The 23,365-nt window shown below is 44.1% G+C and overlaps 1 protein-coding gene across 1 annotated transcript; it reads right to left on the reverse strand.

The window, feature by feature from the left end:
• Positions 1-5,456: 5,456 nt before the first annotated feature.
• On the reverse strand, positions 5,457-23,021 carry gk5 (glycerol kinase 5). Its single transcript, XM_010895327.4, has 16 exons — positions 22,450-23,021; positions 18,413-18,506; positions 15,717-15,792; positions 15,418-15,511; positions 14,797-14,928; positions 13,356-13,431; positions 12,862-12,923; positions 12,638-12,711; positions 12,270-12,330; positions 11,495-11,621; positions 11,224-11,328; positions 10,879-10,973; positions 9,703-9,806; positions 9,193-9,252; positions 8,604-8,737; positions 5,457-8,149 (listed from the first exon to the last, which is right to left on the reverse strand). The coding sequence occupies exons 1-16, from the start codon at positions 22,573-22,575 to the stop codon at positions 7,977-7,979; spliced, it is 1,593 nt and encodes a 530-aa protein (XP_010893629.2). The 5' UTR covers positions 22,576-23,021; the 3' UTR covers positions 5,457-7,976.
• Positions 23,022-23,365: the final 344 nt, after the last annotated feature.

The following is a 23,365-nucleotide window of genomic DNA, read 5'->3' on the forward strand; positions in this document are numbered from 1 at the left end:
GTCATTTTTATCATAGGTACACTTCAACTGTGAGAGATGGAATCTAAAACAAAAATCCAGAAAATCACATTGTATGATTTTTAAATAATTAATGTGAATTTTATTGCATGACATAAGTATTTGATCACCTACCAACCAGTTAGAATTCCGGCTCTCTCAGACCTGTACGTTTTTCTTTAAGAAGCCCTCCTGTTTTCCACTCATTAACTGTATTAATGGCAACTGCTTGAACTTGTTACCTGTATAAAAGACACCTGTCCACACAATCAAACAGACTCCAACCTCTCCACAATGGCCAAGACCAGAGAGCTGTGTAAGGACATCAGGGATAAAATTGTAGACCCGCACAAGGCTGGGACCTCTTGGGCCATCAATGATCATGTGGAAGGTGAGGGATCAGCCCAGAAATACACGGCAGGACCTGGTCAATGACCTGAAGAGAGCTGGGACCACAGTCTGAAAGAAAACTATAAGTAACACACTATGCCATCATGGATTAGAATCCTGCAGCGCACGCAAGGTCCCCCTGCTCAAGCCACTGCATGTCCAGGCCCGTCCGAAGTTTGCCAATGACCATCTGGATAATCCAGAGGATCAATGGGAGAAAGTCATGTGGTCTGATGAGAGAAAAATAGAGCTTTTTGGTCTAAACTCCACTCGCCATGTTTGGAGGAAGAAGAAGGATGAATACAACCCCAAGAACACCCTCCCAACCATGAAGCATGGAGGTGGAAACATCATTCTTTGGGGATGCTTTTCTGCAAAGGGGACAGGACAACTGCACCATATTGAGGGGAGGATGGATGGGGCCATGTATCGCGAGATCTTGGCCAACAACCTCCTTCCCTCAGTAAGAGTATTGAAGATGGGTCGTGGCTGGGTCTTCCAGCATGACAACGACCCGAAACACACAGCCAGGGCAACTAAGGAGTGGCTCAGTAAGAAGCATCTCAAGGTCCTGGAGTGGCCTAGCCAGTCTCCAGACCTGAACCAAATAGAAAATCTTTGGAGGGAGCGGAAAGTCAGTATTGTCCAGCGACAGCCCTGAAACTTGAAGGATCTGCAAACCTGTCAAGAATTACAGGAAACGTATGATCTCTGTAATTGCAAACAAAGGTTTCTGTACCAAATATGAAGTTCTGCTTTTCTGATGTATCAAATACTTATGTCATGCAATAAAATGCAAATTTATTACTTAAAAATCATACAATGTGATTTTCTAGATTTTTGTTTTAGATTCCGTCACTCACAGTTGAAAAGTTCCTATGATAAAAATGACAGACTTCTACACTAAGCAAAAAAAGAAACGTCCCTTTTTCAGGACTGTGTATTTCAACAATAATGTTGTAAAAATCCAAATAACTTTAAAGATCTTCATTGTAAAGGGTTTAAACAATGTTTTCCATGCATGTTCAATGAACCATAATCAATTAATTAACATGCACCTGTGGAATGGTCGTTAAGACCTTAACAGCTTACAGAGAGTAGGCATTTAAGGTCACAGTTCTAAAAACGCAGGACACTAAAGAGACTTGTCTACCGACTGTGAAAAACACCCAAAGAAAGATGCCCAGGGTCCCTGCTCATCTGCGTGAACGTGCATTAGGCATGCTGCAGGGAGGCATGAGGACTGCTGATGTGGCCAGGGCAATAAATTGCCATGTCCGCACTGTGAGACGCCTAAGACAGCGCTACAGGGAGAAGGGAAGGACAGCTGATCATCCTCGCAGTGGAAGACCACGTGTAACAACACCTGCACAGGATCGGTACATCCGAATATCACACCTGCGTGACAGGTACAGGATGGCCACAACAACTGCCCGAGTCACACCAGGAACACACAATCCCTCCATCAGTGCTCAGACTGTCTGCAATAGGACAAATCTGGTCCAGTCCATGAGGAGGAGATGCACTGCAGTACTTCAAGCAGCTGGTGGCCACACCAGATACTGACTGGTACTTTTGATTTTGAGCCACCCTTCATTCAGGGACACATTTCTGTTAGTCACATGTCTGTGAAACATTTTTAGTTTATGTCTTATGGTGTTGACTCTTTTAGTGTTCATACAAATATTTGCACACATTAAGTTTACTGAAAGTAAAAACAGTTGAAAGTCAGAGGACGTTTCTTTTTTTGTTGAGTTTACATGCCTTGTAAATGGGAAAACATGCAAAGTCGGCAGTGTATCAAATACTTGTTCTACCCACTGTAGTCTAGCACACCTGCGCCTGTCATTGGGACCTACAGATGAGATCAGTAAACACCTGTGGTTTGTTTTAGTCAACGTATTGATTCTGTGTGTGTTTATAAGACACTTCCGTGTTATTTCAGTTTAACAGCAAATACAGCATGAAACCCGCGAACAAAGCAGATTAAAGGCAATGCATACACAGCGAGTAGCTTCAATAAAATTTATTTATGCATTTTAGGAGCAAGTGAACCAAAAATACCATATGGTTACCACAGTAGCAGTGGCCCATGAAATGCGAGGGCACTTGGGACAGCTGCATGCCTGGGGTGACAAACCAGCAAGAACTGACTGTTCCTAAAACGTCCCCGGCACAGTCTCAAAGCCCCCCCCCCCAGCCTAGAGCCCCTCAGTGGAATCCATATTTTCGTTTACATTTATTAATCATACAGCCTTTATCTGGAGTGAATGTGTGCACCAGTGAATACATTTTCATACTGGCCTTGACCCCGTGGGAATCAAACCCAAACAACCCAAGGGCTGCGCTTGTGCGACGTGAGCAACACTGCGCATTCACTGGGTTGCGAGATTTGGTCGGGTTGAACGGAAGATTTCCGCGTAGCGCGCCGCGCGTAATGCGCGCCGTCTGCCAATGCGCAAGAGGGCCTGCGTTACTGTGGCCTACATAGATACATATTTGGGTCTTTTAACAATCCCCGTTGCCATGGCAATACAGCATCACTAAAATGCAATGGGAGCAGACGGAGTGAGAGAGGGAGGAGAGAAAGATGGAGAGGAACCGTGTGATGGAGAGGGAAAGAGAGGGAGAAGAGGAGGATGGAGAGGAACCGAGAGGGAGGGAGGGAGGGAGGGAGGAGAGAGAGAGAGAGAGAGAGAGAGAGAGGGAGGGAGGGAGGGAGGAGAGAGAACATAGGATGCTCTGAAAAGCAGGATTTGTGGACCCGAGGGAGAGTGGAGTGTAGCTAGAGAAAATAATTACCACTAAGGCCCCACTCAACACCCCCAACACCCACGCTTTGATTCACAATGACGGAGCTCGGTGTGTGTGTGTGTGTGTGTGTGTGTGTGTGAGAGAGTGAGTGAGTGAGAGAGAGAGAGATGGAGGGTTATATAACGTCCATTGATTTAGTGTTGAGTGGAGAGGGAGGGGCTGTAATACAGTTCCTACTGCCACATTGGATTTGTTGCAGTGTAACACAAGATCAGAACTCACACTGTGAAACACGCACGCAACATAACACAACCCCAACATTACACACTACTCCAAAACCACACACCACCACTTAGTAATTCAGTTTCCCATTCCCTTCGTTTGTCACTGTCTCTCTCTCTCAATCTGTTTGGTATCTCTCTGTTTGGTCTTCCTCAATCTGTTTGGTATCTCTCTGTTTGGTGTTTCTCAATCTGTTTGGTCTCTCTCTGTTTGATCAATCACACTCTGTTTGGTCACTCTCACTGTGTTTGATCTCTCTCACTGTGTTTGGTCTCTCTCATTCTGTTTGGTCTCTCTAACTGTGTGTTTGGTCTCACTCTCTTTCATATTATTTTGATTCTATACTGACTGGCTACTGACTAACATGCACTCCTGTCCTGTTCTCTCACTCTTTCTGCTCTCTCTGTCATCGCTCTCTCTCTCTCCCCATCACACATAAACACACACATCACCCACACACACACACTCACACCCGCAGATTGAGAGGTCCTGCTTGCCTGTGGGCTTGGCAGTGGGTGGATGTCACAGGGAAAATGTGTCAGAGTGAGACAGGCCTGGACCGTGAATCACCACCAGTCTTAAGCTAACCATACTGACGGACAGGGAGCGCAGAAGGATACAGTTTGCAGTGCATGCTGGTAGTGTGTGTGTGTGCTTGATTAGTGTGTCCCCATTTTCCTGTTAGGAACTGGTGTGATTGTGAGCAGGTGTGAGAATGATTGAGAGTTTCGCCAACGGCTGCTTCTGCGTTGGTCCAGATTATGCAAGAAGACAGTGTGTAAATGGATGCAGCAAATTAGAACCGGACCAACACTGTACAGCGTACGAGTGTCCCTCAACACACACACACACACACCTCATTGCCCTCAGGGACAGTCTCAGTGTGCCCAATTAGTTCCCCTCTCTCATCCCGGAGCACTGAGCGAGAGAGTACAGTCCATTCGCTCCCAATTCATCCGTTCGTCGCCATGGCAACGGCAACCGCATCGGTGCCGGCGACAGTAGAGCCAATCATGGAGCCCCACCTGAAGGCTGCATTTCCCACAAGTCGCTTGATGCCTGTGGGTGGAAAACTGCATTTCCCATAAACCTTTGAGGCTGCCAGTAAACACCTGCTTGCGCAGGAAGTACATTACAAGCTTGGGTTATGATTTACACTATCGAGACTGTTACTAAATTATAGAAGTAATACAAATAAGTGGGAGACGTGCAGTACTGTAGGCTGAGCAGGGAATTGAACCCCCAGTCTCCTTGTGAGGAGAGCTAGGAGCATTAGAGAAATGCATTTGAAACAGGAAGATCTCAATACTACATGATTCCTTGTCTCCTAGTCAAAACCCATTGGAGAAAGACAGTGGTCCCTTCCCTTTTACCTTCTCCAACGGGTTGTCAAGAGACAAAGAGAGGCATGAAATTGAAATCCTACCTTATTTTTCTTTCCAGTAATACTTTACATCCCACCACTTGCTTTCTTCAAACACAGAAAGTTGAAAATTAAGTGGTGAGTTGTACTGTCGCAAGAGCAGTACAACCCCCCCGCTGCAGTCAACCCCCCCCTCACACTGCAGTCAAACCCCCCCCACACTGCAGCAGTATATGGGCAACAGAGGTAGTGGCTTAGAATGCCTGACCGCAAATGGTGTTTTATTTGGGTACGAGTTAACAGAACATTAAATTTTTGCAGGGAATATCATGACTCATGCACGTTTACACAGGGAAGAAGCCCCACAGTTTCTGCATTTTGACTCTGTTCTCCTGTGGGTTTTGATGCACGTTGCGAGTGAACAAATTAGTTATTGAGCAATGTTTAGGAGTTTTCCCACATTGTTTCATATAATGTCTTTGAAAAGGGACCAAGAGAAACTAAAGACCAGAATGTTTACATAGAGGATTATAAAAATAGCCTCCAGCTGCAACAAACCTGTGGCATGTCATTGCTCCGACAGTAACCATCACGCCAAACCTGCCAAGATGCCGGGGTCTGTCAGGACTTCAACACGGGACTTAAAGCAGACATGACCACAACACGTAACGTTCTTAACCATTCAAGCTTTTAATGTTGTAAACTTCATTACATTTGATCAGTTTCCTCTTTTTTTTTCTTTTTTTTTTACCCACAATTAATTCATGGACAAATCAAGTCAGTTTAGCTTGTGTTACACCAACAGAATACATGCAACTATGTCAAATTGCCTGTTAAGCTCAGAAAAGGCACTTGCAGATGATTTGAACATGATGTGCAACAGATTATAATACTGGTATGATGAATTAATGTAACTCCAAATCAAACTTTGATACTAAAATAAATGGTTTATTGCTAATGCTCAAATCTTCTCTTCACAAACAATTCCACAAACATCTATGACTGTTAAGCTGTAGAATAATACCAAAACATGGACTTCCAATACAACCTTTGCATAGAAAACTTGAGAAAAGGAAACCCGTATTTCACTGTAATTTGGGTAAACCATGCCTTTAAAGTAGTTACATACACAGTTAAATGTAAGGGTCCTTTTCTAGTGTCAAAATAGCTATCAGTATCCAATTTATGGGAAAACATAAAACTCCTACATTAGATTTTCCACTGGGAAATGGGAGGCAGATAAGATCGTTTAAAGGCAGAAAAACAGACTGACACTAATACGTACATGATTTTTTTAAATCTTCACTGCCACTTCCACATGTAAAGGTACTTAAGAATTAGGCACCACAACCCCCCTACAGCACCCAGTACAATAAAACATGGAGGATGTCCTAGCGATACATCCACTATGTTAACAAGAGTCCTGTCCGCTCACAGTTTCATGAAAAAACACAGTTACCACAAGTGCCAGAGACAAGTACAACAATAAGAGTTTCCTATGCAGGCGATATTGATCAAGTATCTTAGTATCTAATACTGCCAGGTCTAACACTGTAGCCTCCTTGGTACATTTTCTTTGTCCGTCTGCTGTACGACAAACATGGATTTAAAAAAAAAAAACAGATACCCCAGCGGCCTCTTCCGATATAACAGCTTCGTATCTGAGTCATGTCCACTGGGAATCCCGCTAAATAGGGGGGACTAGGAAAAAACAGGCCTTGCTCAATAACAAACCCCAGACCCGTTATTGTTTCAAAAAGGAGGACTATTATTTATTTATTCTAATGATTTGCCCTAATGAACACGTGCCCTGGACCGTTGGACAGACCAAGGGGAGCCAGGAATGTGAAGCCTCTGGGGAGAACAAGCATCCTCGGGGGTACTGTCCAATAGGTCCACAGGCTTCCACAACGGCTCGCTGGAAAGCAGAGACTCCCTCCTCTGGACAAGGAGAACATTGCATTTCTCGGATCGAGGAGATGACGGACGTTGTGAGTTTCCACGACCCATTACACTGCCTAGGGATTTAGTGCCTCTGGCCAGTCGCTGAAAGGTTGTTAAAAGTCGAATCCCGGGAGTCAGTGAGGTAAGAAACCTGTAACATTGCATTGAGACAGCATCATAACAAATAACACCTGTAGGTTTTCGAGTGCTGGGGAGGATTGATCTGTTCAGCCCTACTGGTTGTGCAATTTACAGTTATGACACAGCTAAAAAGGCATGTTGTTAAGTTCATGAAAGGTGACATGCTGTTAAAAAAAACGATGAATTGGTGGGGTAAATGCTAACCTTTGGTCAAAACGAGAACATTTCTGGAACGCTCTGTAATTTTTGCATTTTTAGGCAAACAGTAGCGATCTGCAGCTATTCCGCTTAATCGATTTGAGCACCAGCACACCTGGGTTATTTTCATTACCAAATTAAAAAAATAAACACTGAGACATGGAGGAAGTACATGGGATGTATTCATTCAGCAAAATGTTGCTGTTCAGTTACGAAATACTTTGAATAGACAGACAAAGTCCGGTATATCCATCCCTTTTTTCATTGATGAAACAGAGAGGAACTATCCACATTTGAACAGTGGAAACGGTTTGACAAAACATTTCAGAATGTTTTTTTTTCCCCGAGTGAATACATCCAAAAGAAAACATTTCTTGGTTGGAAACATCTGAAAACGTTTTCCGTTGCATGCCTACGTGAACAAGACCCTGAGCTACAGATACCGTTTCTAAATTTAAACAGGAAACGAATCCTGTGGTAACAGTTAATTTAAACTGAAGACCATGAGGCTCAGCAGCATTAGTCCTTCACTCTGTCAAAAAACATCCATCCTTCATCGATTCCATCCATGCTTCATCGATTCCATCCATCCTTCATCGATTCTATCCATCCTTCATCGATTCTATCCATCCTTCATCGATTCTATCCATCCTTCATCGATTCTATCCATCCTTCCTTCCATCTGAGATGCAACACAGTTGGCTTCAATGACCCCCTCATGTCAGATCAGAGATCACCTCACAGAATAGAATTAATCAATCTACCTTGAACACAGAAAACGCCCAGCCCTGAGGAAGAAAGACAAACCTAACATAAGATAAGATCAGAGGAGCATGACGTTACAGAGGCGGCTGGGGGTGGCTTCCTTCGGCAGCGACAGATGTGCGCTCCGCCCGTCCTCCGCGCCTCAGGCTTTGCTATACCAGTTCATGGAGCGCTGAAGCGCCCGTTCCCAGCTCTGAATGACTTGTCCGTACTGGTCAGTCATCTTGCCGTCGGCGGTGCCGTAACCGTTCCGGGGAAGGAAGACACAGTCGGTGCTCTGCAGCTTCTTCAGCTCCTCCCGACTCCTCCAGTAACCTGCGGAGACGCAGAGTGTCACTGGGCGGGCAGGTTAGGCTGCATCCGAACTGGCAACCCGACCCTGATCAATATTCAAAGTGATTGAAAATGTGTGACCTCCACTATGACTGGCTCCGGATCAAAGCGTCCGCCAGATACCTCACAAGTAAAATGTACAGTAAAAAATAAAAGTGACGCTTCAGGAGTCAGTTGAGGTAGTAAGAGTCAGTTGAGGTAGTAAGAGTCAGTTGAGGTAGTAAGAGTCAGCCGATGAATGTTTATTAAACATTTTGTAATGGCGACAAATACATGATGACATCATCACTGGTATTCTTTGACGTCGTCACAGATTGAACAATGTTTTTGGATGGTGACAATTTCCCTAATAACATCGCTTTGGGTTGGAATTGGTCCAATTGACATTAGCCACTATTGTGTGTTTATATTTGTGTTTGGGTGGGCGTGCGCATACCCACTCCCAGTCCGGCTACAAAAGCTGCACCCAGGCAGGACATTTCGTGTCGGGTCGGCCGGGAAACTTTCCTGCCAAAAAGGTCAGCTGTCAGCTGCATGACGAAGTCATTGGTGCCCACACCACCATCGGCCCTACACACACACACACACACACACACACACACAGACACACACAGACACACACACACACACACAGACACACACAGACACACACACACACACAGACACAGACACAGACACAGACACAGACACACAGACACACACACACACACACACACAGACAGACACACACACACACACACACACACAGACACACACAGACACACACAGACACACACAGACACACACAGACACACACAGACAGACAGAGCCATTTAAAAGGGGAAACCAGAGTTGACTGTCCTTAAATAAATCCTACTTGTACTAATCCTAACCTTAACTCCTAACCTCAACCTCTAATGCCTAGGTTGAACATAACGTCAATCTCCGACTCTAATTCTAACAAGCCACTAAACCCAAGTCTGAAACAGAATGAACTCATGCATACGAGAATGTTACGATATCAAAGGACTTCACCGTGTTCATACCTGATCTTAGTGATCGGAATGTGTGTTTCTCTAAGCATCGTCTCGTAGAGCTGCTTGTTCCTGAAAAAAGACAAAATACTTTTTATTTATTTAGCCAATATTTAACCAAGTAAGCGGATTGAACACCAATTCTCATTTCCAATGACAACCTGGTCCTATCAGAAAGAGTGGTTTAGTTCATCAGATTCAGTAGTTAACAATACTAAAGTTTAATTGACAATTTCTGTCCATCTAATCTGCCCAAAAACTAGCCACCTCCTCTGACCACTTTGAGCACCTGGTGAGTCCATTGGATGTTCCTGTAACTACGGCCCACGTTAGGCCCAGACGCATCAGGTTGGCATGACGACGGCCAACTGTCCCCGTAATGGGCAGGTATCCATCTGAATGATCAAACGTTAGAACTAACGCTCGATTTAGCGCCAAACTCCTCAGATGTTAAATCCTTGAATGTCCCTTTAGGGCAACTCAGGTCTTTCCTCATTGATCCACACACACGAACACACCAACCTGAAGGCGATAGACTCCAGAATGGCTCGCACCAGGTGGCTCTTGGTCGTCGAGGGTTTGAGACCCATGAAGGAGGCGCATGCTTTGGGATCGTTCAGAGGAGCCTGGTGAACATAACACACAGCAAGGACACAACAAACTATATGTAATGAAACATCACATGATACACACACACACACACACACACACACACATGTTTGTATGGCTATCCTCATGGGGACCAGAAAATAGAAATTACATGCTCCCTTGCCCTAATCTTAACCCTAAACCTAACCTTAACCTAACCCTAATCTAACCCTAACATCAATAAAGTAACATTTATGCCTAGATGTAATACCTAACCTTAACCCTTAACCAAAAATGCTTGGACCTTAAAGAAACCCCAATTCTAACTCTAAAATGAATTGTAAGTTTGACCCTAAACCTAAACCCTGAGCCGGAAATTGACTTTTGCCTCATGGGGACCGGCAAAAGGTCCCCATGAGTCAAAATGTTTCTGGTTTTACCAACGTAATGAGGTTGACATTGAATTAGGCAACCAAATGTCTCAATGAGTATAGTTAGACCTAAAGTACACACACAATCACACACACGATAAAGGCGAGCACTAAATGCTAACATTATTCCAGTATGTTTTGGCAGGTAACACTTCAAATCAAAGTGAGAGAAACTTACAAAAGCTGGCGACAATGGCAGGCAAAGAAGAAAAAGACAAGGTTACCACATTCTGACCACACTGTACACAAAGTGAATTGTCACCCAGAAACACATGCATGCAATGCACTGGAAAACCAACTGTCATGAATCAAACCCACTAACCCCCTACTGAAGACCCCCCAACTGTCATGAATCAAACCCACTAACCCCCTACTGAAGACTCCCCAACTGTCATGAATCAAAACCACTAACCCCCTTCTGAAGACTCCCCAACTGTCATGAATCAAAACCACTAAACCCCCTACTGAAGACTCCCCAACAGTCATGAATCAAACCCACTAACCCCCTTCTGAAGACTCCCCAACTGTCATGAATCAAAACCACTAACCCCCTTCTGAAGACTCCCCAACTGCCATGAATCAAAACCACTAACCCCCTTCTGAAGACTCCCCAACTGTCATGAATCAAAACCACTAATCCATACGGGCGAATCACGCATGCTACTACACACACACTTACCTGCAGGCCACTAAAGGAGGGAACAAAACACACTCCATCTGAGTCAGCTACACTGCTGGCCATGGTATCGGTCTCCCGAACATCCGAGAACAGCTCTGGAAGGACACAACCCACGTCATGTCTGCCGACTTAACCAAACTATTGGCCAAACACTTATAACACACATCACATTCTCCTGCCGTTCTCCTACAGAACATCACTACAGGGAATTAGGCAAACATCAACCTCATTACGTTGTAATTTCAAAGCTCAAGGCTGCTCTCCTTCCATTTATACGAGGGAATGTTCCACCACCAGAGTCCCGGCATAGGGCCATAACGGGAATGTGCCAACGGTCAGACTCACCCAGCTTCTGTGCCCATTTAATGGCCGTGCCAGTGTCGGCTGCATTTCCCTCCGCCAGATACACCACTTCAGGGCCGATCTTCCACCCCACCACTGGGTACAGCCCTACACAAACACACACGGCTTTAAACCACCTCTGACCCCAAAAGTTAGCCTATACAAACGCATGTGTTGTGTGTGAATGCGAGTCGTCGCCGAGGACCAGTTTCCCGGTCGCTGACCACGCCCGGTCGCTGACCACGCCCGGTCCCTCAGAGATTCGGTTATGTACCGGACACGGACGTGTGAGGCTGGCTGCCTGTGTTGATGTTCATGAAGGTTCCCGTTCCCATGGTGATCTTCACGTCACCGACGTCAAAGCAGCACTCGCCAAACATGGCCGCCTGCTGGTCAGCCATCTGCGGGGGGGGGGGGGGGGACGGGTCACGAGCCTAAAACCACGACACTGACCTGCGAGCTAGGCACTGCAAACGTCCTCCCACGACAACCTCATTTAACGTGTGGCTTCTTAGACCATGACCCCAAATGAACAGCATGGAACATGTGAACATGTGGACCTCATTCAGTGAGCTCTCATAAATGTTGGGGTCAACAGGTCAAGGACTGTGTTCCAGGAAACCCCGGTCGCAGTAACATGACCTGTACTGTTGGACAGAAACCTCTCCTGGGGACCCCGGACACCTCAATGTCTGTAGCCCAGAACTAGTGCACCCGACTGAAACCGCTATGGGTTCAGGTGGGCTGGCCTTAGAACACATCTCATACAAGGAGTGGGTTCAGAACCAATGACCCCTGGAGTGGGTTCAGAACCAATGACCCCTGGAGTGGGTTCAGAACCAATGACCCCTGGAGTGGGTTCAGAACCAATGACCCCTGGAGTGGGTTCAGAACCAATGACCCCTGGAGTGGGTTCAGAACCGCTGACCCCTGCAGTGGGTTCAGAACCACTGACCCCTGGAGTGTGTTCAGATCCAATGACCCCAGGAGTAGGTTCAGAACTAATGACTGTCGACTCAACGATGTGGGCGCAGAGATGAGATACTCACGACGGACATGATGGGGATGGACACCCCGAAGATGGAGGTGTCGGTGGAGCCAAAATGGTGCCTGGGGGGAGAATGAGTGTGAAACGGAAGAATGTATGAATAAACAGGCACTAAAAAAAATAACACACATTTAAAAGGGCTGTGTGGTTTTCACTAGGTAAACGGAAGAACGAGCGAAGAACTAGAAAACATTACACAAATATCAGATTTAATTTTTTTAGGGAAGATGGTTTACTGAAGTCAGTGTAAATCCAGACCTCGTTCTGAATTCTAACCACCTCCATGTACAGATCCCAGCCTGACCGTAACGGACAGAGGAGTGCATTCATTGGAACGGAGAGTCATGTGACCCGTGTCATGTGACTCACCCAGTGTTCAACACTTTGGGGAGGATGGAGAGAGGCAGCGAGAGGAGAAAGCAGCACAGTTCACTCCAGCACATCTGTAGGGGGGTGCACGCAAACACACACACACACACACACACACACAGAATACACACACTTCTAATCACATCTGGGCTTCACTTCCTGAATCTACCATACTGAAAGTCACTTCAGACAGGATTCAGAGAAATGACGTGCGAGAAACCAACCTGGTATGAATCAAAGATCCCTGTGGCGCTGGCATTTGAGTAATCAGTGGCATGGACCAGTCCTGGAGTGTGTTATGAGGAGACATTTTATTTCCTTATTTGACAGGGAAAATGTACAACCAAGGTAGATATTTATTAGACCCCCCCCCCCCCCCCCCCCCACATGCTTCCACCCCCAAGAACATTCTCTTATGTCATAATCTCATATTCCCTAATTACTCAGTCCTGCAATGTGTCTGAACAGGGATTTAGAGGAGTTATGTGCTGGGAAAAAGCATCTTACCTGACCTTAAAACAATAAGGAAATACCCTATGTTTTTTAGGGAGTATCGACAATCGGGTTTGTCATAGATAACTATACTTGTGAAAATCAGAAGGGCTCAGAATTCTAGTGACACACACACCAAATAAGGAGAGATATTTAAATGACCACCAGTCAGGAGTACGAGCTCACACCCAACACAAACGCGCACACAGGAAAGTAAACCACCTACCTTTTGTGAGTTTATACAGCAGCCAAGTGTCTATTGTCCCAAAGCAACAGTTCCCCTGTGCTACTGCCTCGCTTAACTGTGAGAAAGAAAGATTTAACTGTGAGGGGTGAGAGGGGAAAGATTTAACTGTGAGGGGTGAGAGGGGAAAGATTTAACTGGGAGGGGTGAGAGGGGAAAGATTTAACTGTGAAGGGTGAGAGGGGAAAGATTTAACTGGGAGGGGTGAGAGGGGAAAGATTTAACTGTGAGGGGTGAGAGGGGAAGATTTAACTGTGAGGGCTGAGAGGGGAAAGATTTAACTGTGAGTGCTGAGAGGGGAAAGATTTAACTGTGAGGGGTGAGAGGGGAAAGATTTAACTGTGAGGGGTGAGAGGGGAAAGATTTAACTGTGAGGGGTGAGAGGGGAAAGATTTAACTGGGAGGGGTGAGAGGGGAAAGATTTAACTGTGAGGGGTGAGAGGGGAAAGATTTAACTGTGAGGGGTGAGAGGGGAAAGATTTAACTGGGAGGGGTGAGAGGGGAAAGATTTAACTGTGAGGGGTGAGAGGGGAAAGATTTAACTGGGAGGGGTGAGACAGGTTAAGCGCCAAACAGAATTATCTCTGGCACTACCCCTAGTGTCGGTCTCTCGCTCCCAAATAATTCCTTAAGAATCACATACAAAGCTATTCATTGAAGGACCAGTGACTCCATGAAGACTAATATTGGCGTACGTGACCTTCCTGAAAAGCTCAGTGTGCTGTGGGCTCAACTAGTGTCATGTGTTTCCAGGCAGGCCTACATGGTCACACAATTCATTGTAAGGACATTCTAGGAAGACAACACATCCAAAAACATCTATTGTGACCCCGCGCAGAACAGCAGAAGTTATGAGGAGTCAAGGTACCAAAGTCCCATTTACTTAATGTAAGCTTGTCCTTCATAGAGGCCCACACCCTTGATAGGAACAGGAGAGGATATTCTGAACTCAAACACATCCTCTCCGACTACATCCTTTCCGACTATCAGTCAAACACATCCACTTCTGACTACCAATCAAACACATCCTCTCCGACTACCAGTCAAACACATCCTCTCCGACAACCAGTCAAACACATCCTCTCCGACAACCAGTCAAACACATCCTCTCCGACTACCAGTCAAACACATCCTCTCCGACTACCAGTCAAACACATCCTCTCCGACTACCAGTCAAACACATCCTCTCCGACAACCAGTCAAACACATCCACTCTGACTACCAGTCAAACACATCCTCTCCGACAACCAGTCAAACACATCCACTCTGACTACCAGTCAAACACATCCTCTCCGACTACCAGTCAAACACATCCTCTCCAACTACCAGTCGTACACATTCACACATTGCATCACACACACCAACAGCCATTTGAAGAGGAGCCAGGTTTTCACATAAGCCAACATGCAGACCCAAAACGCACCCTTTTCCAGTTCTGCAAGGCCCAGGCGAGGCGTAACGTGACGTGTTGGGTGGAGAAAACGATGAGGCTGGCCGCCAGGAAACGTTTGTTTCTGGAAAGGAAGTGCAGTGCCTTTGCCACACCGTGTAATGCCTGTCATTAAGACAAGGAAGCCACAGCTGTTAACGTCCTGTTAGTTTGTGTTTTGGTTTGTCTAAGAATGAGAATCAGATAAAGACATTTTTGCAAGCAGGAAAGGAAATAAACGCAATTCACAGTTTTGACATGATGGTTTCATCTTTTATAACAAAAGCATTTCGGAGCAGTGCATCAAGCCACAAAACCGCTGGAGGAAATACCAAACAAATTTTGTCTACAATCAACACAAAATAATTCCCCTGACATTGGGGAACTGTAAACCACTGGCCATTTTTGGTTAAAATTTACTGAGGCAGCAGCTGACTACAGTCTTGTCAGGCATATAAAGAAAGGCATTTTCCAAAGGAGAGGTTTCTTTCACCAGCACTAGTATTTAGATCATTACGGTAGAGGTTCCTTTCCTATTAACAATGGGGAACAGGAGTTGGCTGAACTATGACCCCCCATTTTGACCTTTAAGGAACGATGAATCCCGAGACTGACCTTCATGGTGCAGGAGTTGTTCCAAGACCTCACCAGGTCAGCTGCTCTCAGATCCTGCCAGCTGATGAAGTTGTGAAACGGAACTCCCGTTTTTCTGGGTACGGGCGCGTGTGTATGAGTGAGCGCGTGGGAGAGACATAAAAAAAAAATTGAGGTATAATCTCTGAGTCGTCCATTTAAAAAGCCCTGAAGGAGGCCAAAAGCCAAAACACATTCTCTCCCTTTTGTCGTTAATAAATACTTTTTATTTTTATCCAATACAACCATCCTCCAAGCGTTACTGAGTCTATTCATCTTACCTGTCCCAGGTGGTGAAGGTGCCTCTCTGGGTGGAGATGCCCAGGGCCTCCATCTGACACATCTGAAACCCTGAATCTGAACAAGCCGGGTGAGAGAGACAACACACGATGCGGGTGAGAACATCTGAACGCCACTAACAAAGACGAACAAACCTAACGTTTTAAAATCATTCACATACTGCCCTACATTGTGTGCAAAGAACCCTGAAAACTCGTATAATATCATACTTGTACTTTGCTGAAAATGCGTGGGTTAAAATAATGTACACTCCGCACCACTGTAAACTTAAAAACATAAAAATCGATGAGTGAGTATGTCAGTTTATGGAAGAAGTGACAAAGAGACAGATTCTGAGCCACAAATCCAACCATGGCCTACAAAACTGAACAAAAGCCTGCAGACCCCGCCGGGCCAGAATTGGCTCAAGCCCAACAGCCACAAAAACACAAACACATACACAGACGTCTGCCAGCCACAGTTCAGTGTCCCTGGAACAGTTTCAGGAGCTCTAGTTCAAAGTCACAGCAGGAGAACGACGTCTCGAATCTCTAGAATTCCAGACCTGCCCGTCAGACTTGATAAACTGGGCAACGTTCAGCTCCAGATGTTCTAGAATGTTCTAGATATGGAATCCATTAATAAAGCTGATGTCATCCCCCAGAAAGGGACGTCGGCTCTACAAAGCCAACATAGGTCTGAATACCAAAATTCCAATTCCCTTTCTCCACACTGCTTTGCTGTGAGGAAACATTTTAATTCGAACAGAGAGTTCGGTTCACTCTTTGAACTGATGCCAACCCTTGTTGAGTTCTGTAGAATGGTTTCCATTATACTCAAACCAGTGACCATGCCCATGGGTTTTCCCATCTGCCCATTATTCAACACTAAACCCCAAGGGGTTATTTTAAAACCAGGTCCGGGACCGGGATAGTATAGGTTGACCCATCAGCAGTGCTAGTATTCTAACTAAGCTTTCAATCCATCCATCAGTTTTAGGTGACCTGAGTCAGTTTATCAACCAGCTAATTAATGAGGGCTGGATTGAAAACCTACAGGTAGCCCTACCGACACAGGGTTGGAGACCCTCAAAATGAGAACCAGCCCTTTAACCATTGCTAAACAGCACGGGGGGGGGGGTTGATATCTTTTCACAACAGCCCTTATTTTGACATAACCCTGACTCACCTGGCAACTCCTAAAAGCCCTTTATGATGGTTGCACAACTCCCAAGCTGTGTTCCTCCAGTCCAGTGCTACTTTGTAGTTTAGAAAGGGTACAAGTTGATCAGTTTCTGCTAGTTACTGGCCAGGGAGCCGCGGGTGTACTTATAAGGCCAGGATGAGAACCAGAAACAGGTGAGACCGGGAGCAGGCATTCCCACCCGGTCTCCCCCACCCCCCATTAAAAGAAAATGTCCCTGACTCATGGCCCATTTGACGTTTTGACTTTCGTCACCAATACCTCTTCTCATTTTTATCATATGATTGCTCATTACATTTCCTGTAAATCCACACGATTTAACAACTAACACTGGAAATTATGAACTGGATTTGCCCAAATGGTTTTCACATACCAAATGAGTGTAATGATAATTTATGTGAAATCTTGATGACCTTACACGGATATTTTCATTTACAGAAAGTGGTAGGTCAATTGATAGCAATAGTCATACACAGTATGAAATAACCGCAAACTTAACAGCTTGTAGCTCAGCTTCAAAATGAAAGCTCTCTTCCTGGTTGTAAAATGAAAGCATTTTACAACCGTTTTCTGGCCTAAATCATTAGGGGAATACACATTTACACACACACACACACACACACACACACACACACACACACACACACACACACACACACACACACACACACACACACACACACACACACACACACACACACACACACACACACACACACACACACACACACACACATATATATATATATATAGTGGATATAAAAAGTCTACACACCCCTGCTAAAATGCCAGGTTCTTGTGATCCAAAAGAATGAGACAAAGATAAATCATGTAAGAAATTTTCCACCTTTAATGTGACCTATAACGTGAACAATTCAATTGAAAAACCAACTGAAATCTTTGAGGGGGAAAAATAAAAAATAGAAAACCATAGCCTGGTGTGTGCACACCCTTAAACTAATACTTTGTTGAAGCGACCCAAAAGCACACATCCAAATCCACAAAAGTATGGCTTCACCAGATGAAGATTAACGTTTTGGAATGGCCCTGCCAAGAGCCCAGACCTGAATCCAATTGAACATCTGTGGGGTGATCTGAAGAGGGCTGTGCACAGAAGATGTCCTCGCAATCTGACAGATTTGGAGCGCTTTTGCAAAGAAGAGTGGTTAAATATTGCCACGTCAAGAGGTGCCATGCCAATAGACTCCTACCCAAAAAGACTGAGTGCTGTAATAAAATCAAAAGGTGCTTCAACAATGTATTAGTTTAAGGGTGTGCACACTTATGCAACCAGTTATTGTAAGGTTTTTATTTTTCATTTTTCCCCCTTGAAGATTTCAGTTTGTTTTTCAATTGAATTGTTCACATTATAGGTCACATTAAAAGTGGAAAAAGTTCTGACAGGACTGTAAGAATTTGGAAGTGAGATCAAACGCTGTGCTGAAAATACCATGGTAAGTATATAAACTTGGAAAGAGGCGTGAATGGCACAAACCTTGCACAGCACCCTTCACCACCTTAACGAACCCCATCCACAGCTCTTCAGGGTCCAACTCGACCATGCCAGGTTCGGGATACAAGAGATTCACCTGCAAACATGACGGCAGTCAAACGTATGGACAGTCTGGAGATTACCAATGAAATAATCAAAATTCAAGCAGATGGCTTGGGTTATTTTGCCTAATAAATATTAATGGCGTACCCCAACCAAAGAATGGCTTAATCGAAAATAGGACTGGCCAACTCACTCTTGACTAAAGCTATAGAACATTCACTTTCAAAAAATATATTTCACTGAAAAGTTGGTAACACTTTATTTGAAGGGGTGTGCATAAGAGTGACATGACACGGTCACGATACTGTCATAACCATGACATGACACATGAAGGAATCATTTTGAATCATTGTCATTAGGTGTCATTCGGTTGATTATGTCATTTTTATGCAAGGTTGACATTATATGGGATGTCTTTGTTATGACAACTTGACATTAACTGAGACAACATAACCTGTCAATGTCTTTGTTATGACAACTTGACATTAACTGAGACAACATAACCTGTCAATGTCTTTGTTATGACAACTTGACATTAACTGAGACAACATAACCTGTTAGTGTCTTTTTTTATGACAACATGACAGTAACCAAGACAACATAACCTGTCATAAACATGGGCCTAATTATCAAACTTGAAGAAACTATTTAGCCAGTATTCTGTCTCCCATAAAACTTTGCTGATCCTGAGACTGGTGCTCATACTCAGCATATTGAGCATGCATGGCAGAAATACAAATTGGAAATATGTCAGAGGTATTCGCACTCCTGAGTCACTGAAGATTCACCTTAAAATGATAGTGGCACCACTGGTTAGCCATACGCCATTATAATGGTGTCTTGGGCAGACTGTTCCATGATGTGAAAAAATGTCAAGTTAATATCAAAGTTTTTTGCAGGAACATAATTTGTACTGTACATTTCTTAATGTTGATGCAGGACATCCATTCATGTAACTAGTGGTTTGCATGAACAATAGGCTAAGTAATATACATTATTCAAGAGATAATATACACAATCCAATTTGTTAATATGATTACAGTGTGGTAACCATTATTAAAAGGTAGACTGGCTACTTGCGTCTTCAAATAGGTGTGACATTCAAAATGTATGGTCGCATTTGTGGTAGATAATGAATTTTGAAGGACACTTTTATTTTGAAGGACACTTTCTACGGGTGGCCTATAGGGGGCAGGTTGACGTGGTCGTGTTGCGTTGGGACTGTTAATGATCAAAACACCTGCGCCATGTCATTCTCATCATTTATCCTGTTTTCCTGGTCGGTGAAGTACAAAAGTACACTGGACCTTTGGATACAGTTTAATAACTTGCCTGTTAACGTGTATATAAAGGATTGGAAAAGCGTGGTAATTGTATAACTAAGACAGAGACCAATGTTTATGTAAAATTGTGGTGCAATCCTTTGGAAATAACGAATTTGTTACTGTACTGAATAGTTTTTTTTCTCGAAAACAACACTTGACAATATCCCTAGGACTAATATAATTGAATTTTGTGACTGTATTGTTTAGGAACTTTGCAATTGTTGCACTGAAAGGGTTAGCGATTAGCTAGTTCCTTGTTGTTAGCTGGCTTCGGTTGGTTATTAGCTGGCTCCTGTTAGCTGTATGCTAGCTCATGTCAAGTGTTTGTCAGTTCCGGGTAGCACTTTGCTTACTTGCTCAGCCATGATCTATTTGTGTTAACATGAAGGTAATTTGTTAATCTATCACTATCTAGCCTACTTTATAAATAATGTTTTCAATGTGATTATATTATTAATAGTTTATATTACTTAGGCTATTGTTCATTCAAAGAACTAGGTACTGTACATGAATGGATGTCCTGCTGTATCAACCTTAACAAATTACAGTACTGTGTTCTTGTAAAAAACAACATGAGTTTATGTCCTGTGTCAACATGAACAAATGACACTACACTCCGTTTGTTAATGCATTTGTAAACCATTAATAAAGTAAGGGTCATCATTGTAAACCGTTTGTTCATGTCTCGTTCATCACTGTTCATCAATGTTCGTTCAAGGTAACTAGTGCATTTGTTAATGGTTGTTCAAGTACCCTTATCGGAAAGTGTTACCAAAGTAGGATTGTTGAAAGAGGTTTTTTAGGAAACATTAGTTGTGCAAAAACAATAAAGGAAATATTCATGACCCTGTTATGAAAGTCTTTGACAGTGATACAACATGTCATGATATCTTTATGACAAGTCCAAATTGTACAACTGTACCTGATGTCAAGAAAAATATTCATGACACAATTGTAATGGTCTCATGACAACCAATGTCAAAACCAACCACCTATGACAGTTGTATTTAATACTAACACATAAAGCTAAATCGTTTTTTCAAGTTTGATAATCAGGGCTGCTATGACATGTTTATGACAGGTAATGTTTCTGACTAACTGCGCCACAGCATGGTTTGGTGGTTGCTCCGTAGCCAACTGGAAGGCCCTGCAACGGGTGGTGGAAACCGCCCAGCACATCACTGGTACCCAGCTCCCTGCCATCGTTGACCTCCAGCACATCACTGGTACCCAGCTCCCTGCCATCGTAGACCTCCAGCACATCACTGGTACCCAGCTCCCAGCCATCGTAGACCTCCAGCACATCACGGGTACCCAGCTCCCTGCCATCGTAGACCTCCAGCACATCACTGGTACCCAGCTCCCAGCCATCGTAGACCTCCAGCACATCACTGGTACCCAGCTCCAAGCCATCATAGACCTCCAGCACATCACTGGTACCCAGCTCCCAGCCATCATAGACCTCCAGCACATCACTGGTACCCAGCTCCCAGCCATTGTAGACCTCCAGCACATCACTGGTACCCAGCTCCCAGCCATCATAGACCTCCAGCACATCACTGGTACCCAGCTCCCAGCCATTGTAGACCTCCAGCACATCACTGGTACCCAGCTCCCGGCCATCCTAGACCTCCAGCACTTCACTGGTACCCAGCTCCCGGCCATCCTGGACCTCCAGCACTTCACTGGTACCCAGCTCCCAGCCATCGTAGACCTACAGCACAAGCAGTGTCTGCACAGGGTGTGTGGGATCACCAGGGACCCTTCACATCCATGCCACAAACTGCCCTCCTTCTATCAGGCAGGCGGTATAGGTCTCTTCGTTCCTGCACCAGCAGGCTCAGGAACACTTTCTTTCCATCTGCTGTAACCCTGCTGAACTCTGTGATCCATCACTAACCATATCCACCCTTTGTACTACTGGACTCTGACACTGCCTGGCAAAGTCTGAAGTTTGCAATTGTTACAGGTACATGTCTACCTCGGGAACCTCATTGCTGCTATCCCTGCATTTCAGTTGCACATGCTACCCTACTCCTTACATTTTATTGTACTGTACTTGTTCAATTACAATAAAGTTGAATCTAATTTAATGTTGTTGTGGTTAATGTCAAGTTGTCATAACAAAGACATTGACAGGATATTTTATCTTAGTTAATGTCAAGTTGTCATAACAAAGACATTGACAGGTTGTGTTGACTGAGTTAATGTCAAGTTGTCATAACAAAGACATTGACAGGTTGTGTGGTCTCAGTTAATGTCAAGTTGTCATAACAAAGACATCCCAAACAATGTGAACCTTGCATAAAAAATGACATCATCAACTGAATGACACCTAATGACAACATTCATAAACGTTCATAATGATTCTTACGTGTCATGTCATGGCAATGACAATATCATGACAATCTCATGTCACGCTTATGCACACCCCTTCAAATAGTGTTACCGGAAAGTGTAACTACCTTCATGGAGCACTGTGGCCTATTGAATATGAGGAATGACTGGGAGGGCCTGTGATTAGAATTATAAGTCTATAGGCAACTTGAGATTCAGACTGCTCAGAGTGTACCTCAAAATTAAGTTTGTTATATTATATATATATATATATATATATATATATATAAATAAAACACTTGTCATATCCATTACCTTGGTGACGCACGATCCCCGAATCTGTGCTTCCTTGTCGTAAACGTGACATCTGATCGATGTTGTCCCCACGTCCACAGAGATAATGTAGTTTTCCTTTTTGAATCCATTCCTCTGAGTTCCCATTGTAACACAAGATCGTGTTCAGCAGCAGTCACCACCCCATGCTCAAATAACTTTAAATTTGTTTGAACCCGTAAGTTTCGAGAGTTTGCTGACGTCCCATCTGGTCTTCGGACCTTCACCTTTGTTTCAAATCCCCTCACACACCTGGCAGTAGCACAAGGTGGGCTGGAAGAGACACCTATGCTAGCTGAAACCTTTCAACGATGTAGAAATCCTCTTTTGATAGTTAGTCCACCGCACAAAAAGCTTTACTAAATTGTGCAATAAGCTGCTTCTCTGTGGTTTTGTTACAGTATTCTGTGTACTTTCCCAAAATAACGTGAAAACATATGGATAAATATTCACTCACGCGGTACACACTGACAAATCCAGTTTACATAACCGGTGGCTCTCCGATTTTTGTCTACTTTCCTTCTTTGGCGCAAGTAGATTATCACGTAATACATCAGTCGATAAAGAGGAGTGGAGTTTTCTTTAAAGGGACAGTACCGTAGACTCCCATCCAACAAACCTCTACTTACCGACTGGGGGCGCTAGAACTTCTTTTTGGACTGCTAAATCAAGTACAGCTCTGGAATAGAGGATTGAGAGACCACTGCAAAAGTATCAGTTTCTCTGGTTTTACTATTCATAGGTATGTGTTTGAGTACAATGAACATTTTTTTATTTTATTCTATAAAATACTGACAACATTACTCCCAAATTCCAAATACAAATATTGTAATTTAGAGTATTTATTTGTAGAAAATAACAACTGCTCAAAATAATGAAAAAAGATATGCATTCTTCT

This window comes from Esox lucius, chromosome 3 (assembly GCF_011004845.1).
Source record: "Esox lucius isolate fEsoLuc1 chromosome 3, fEsoLuc1.pri, whole genome shotgun sequence".
Lineage (NCBI taxonomy): Eukaryota > Metazoa > Chordata > Actinopteri > Esociformes > Esocidae > Esox > Esox lucius.

Bases quoted from the DNA above. Each gene is read 5' to 3' on its own strand.
- gk5 (XM_010895327.4), bottom strand. From the start codon at position 22,575: ATGGGAACTCAGAGGAATGGATTCAAAAAGGAAAACTACATTATCTCT. The intron at 14,929-15,417 runs GTCAGTCTCGGG...TCTTAATGACAG, and splicing joins ACAACTCCTGCACCATGAAG to GCATTACACGGTGTGGCAAA. The intron at 9,807-10,878 runs GTAAGTGTGTGT...TATGTTCACCAG, and splicing joins CCTCCTTTAGTGGCCTGCAG to GCTCCTCTGAACGATCCCAA.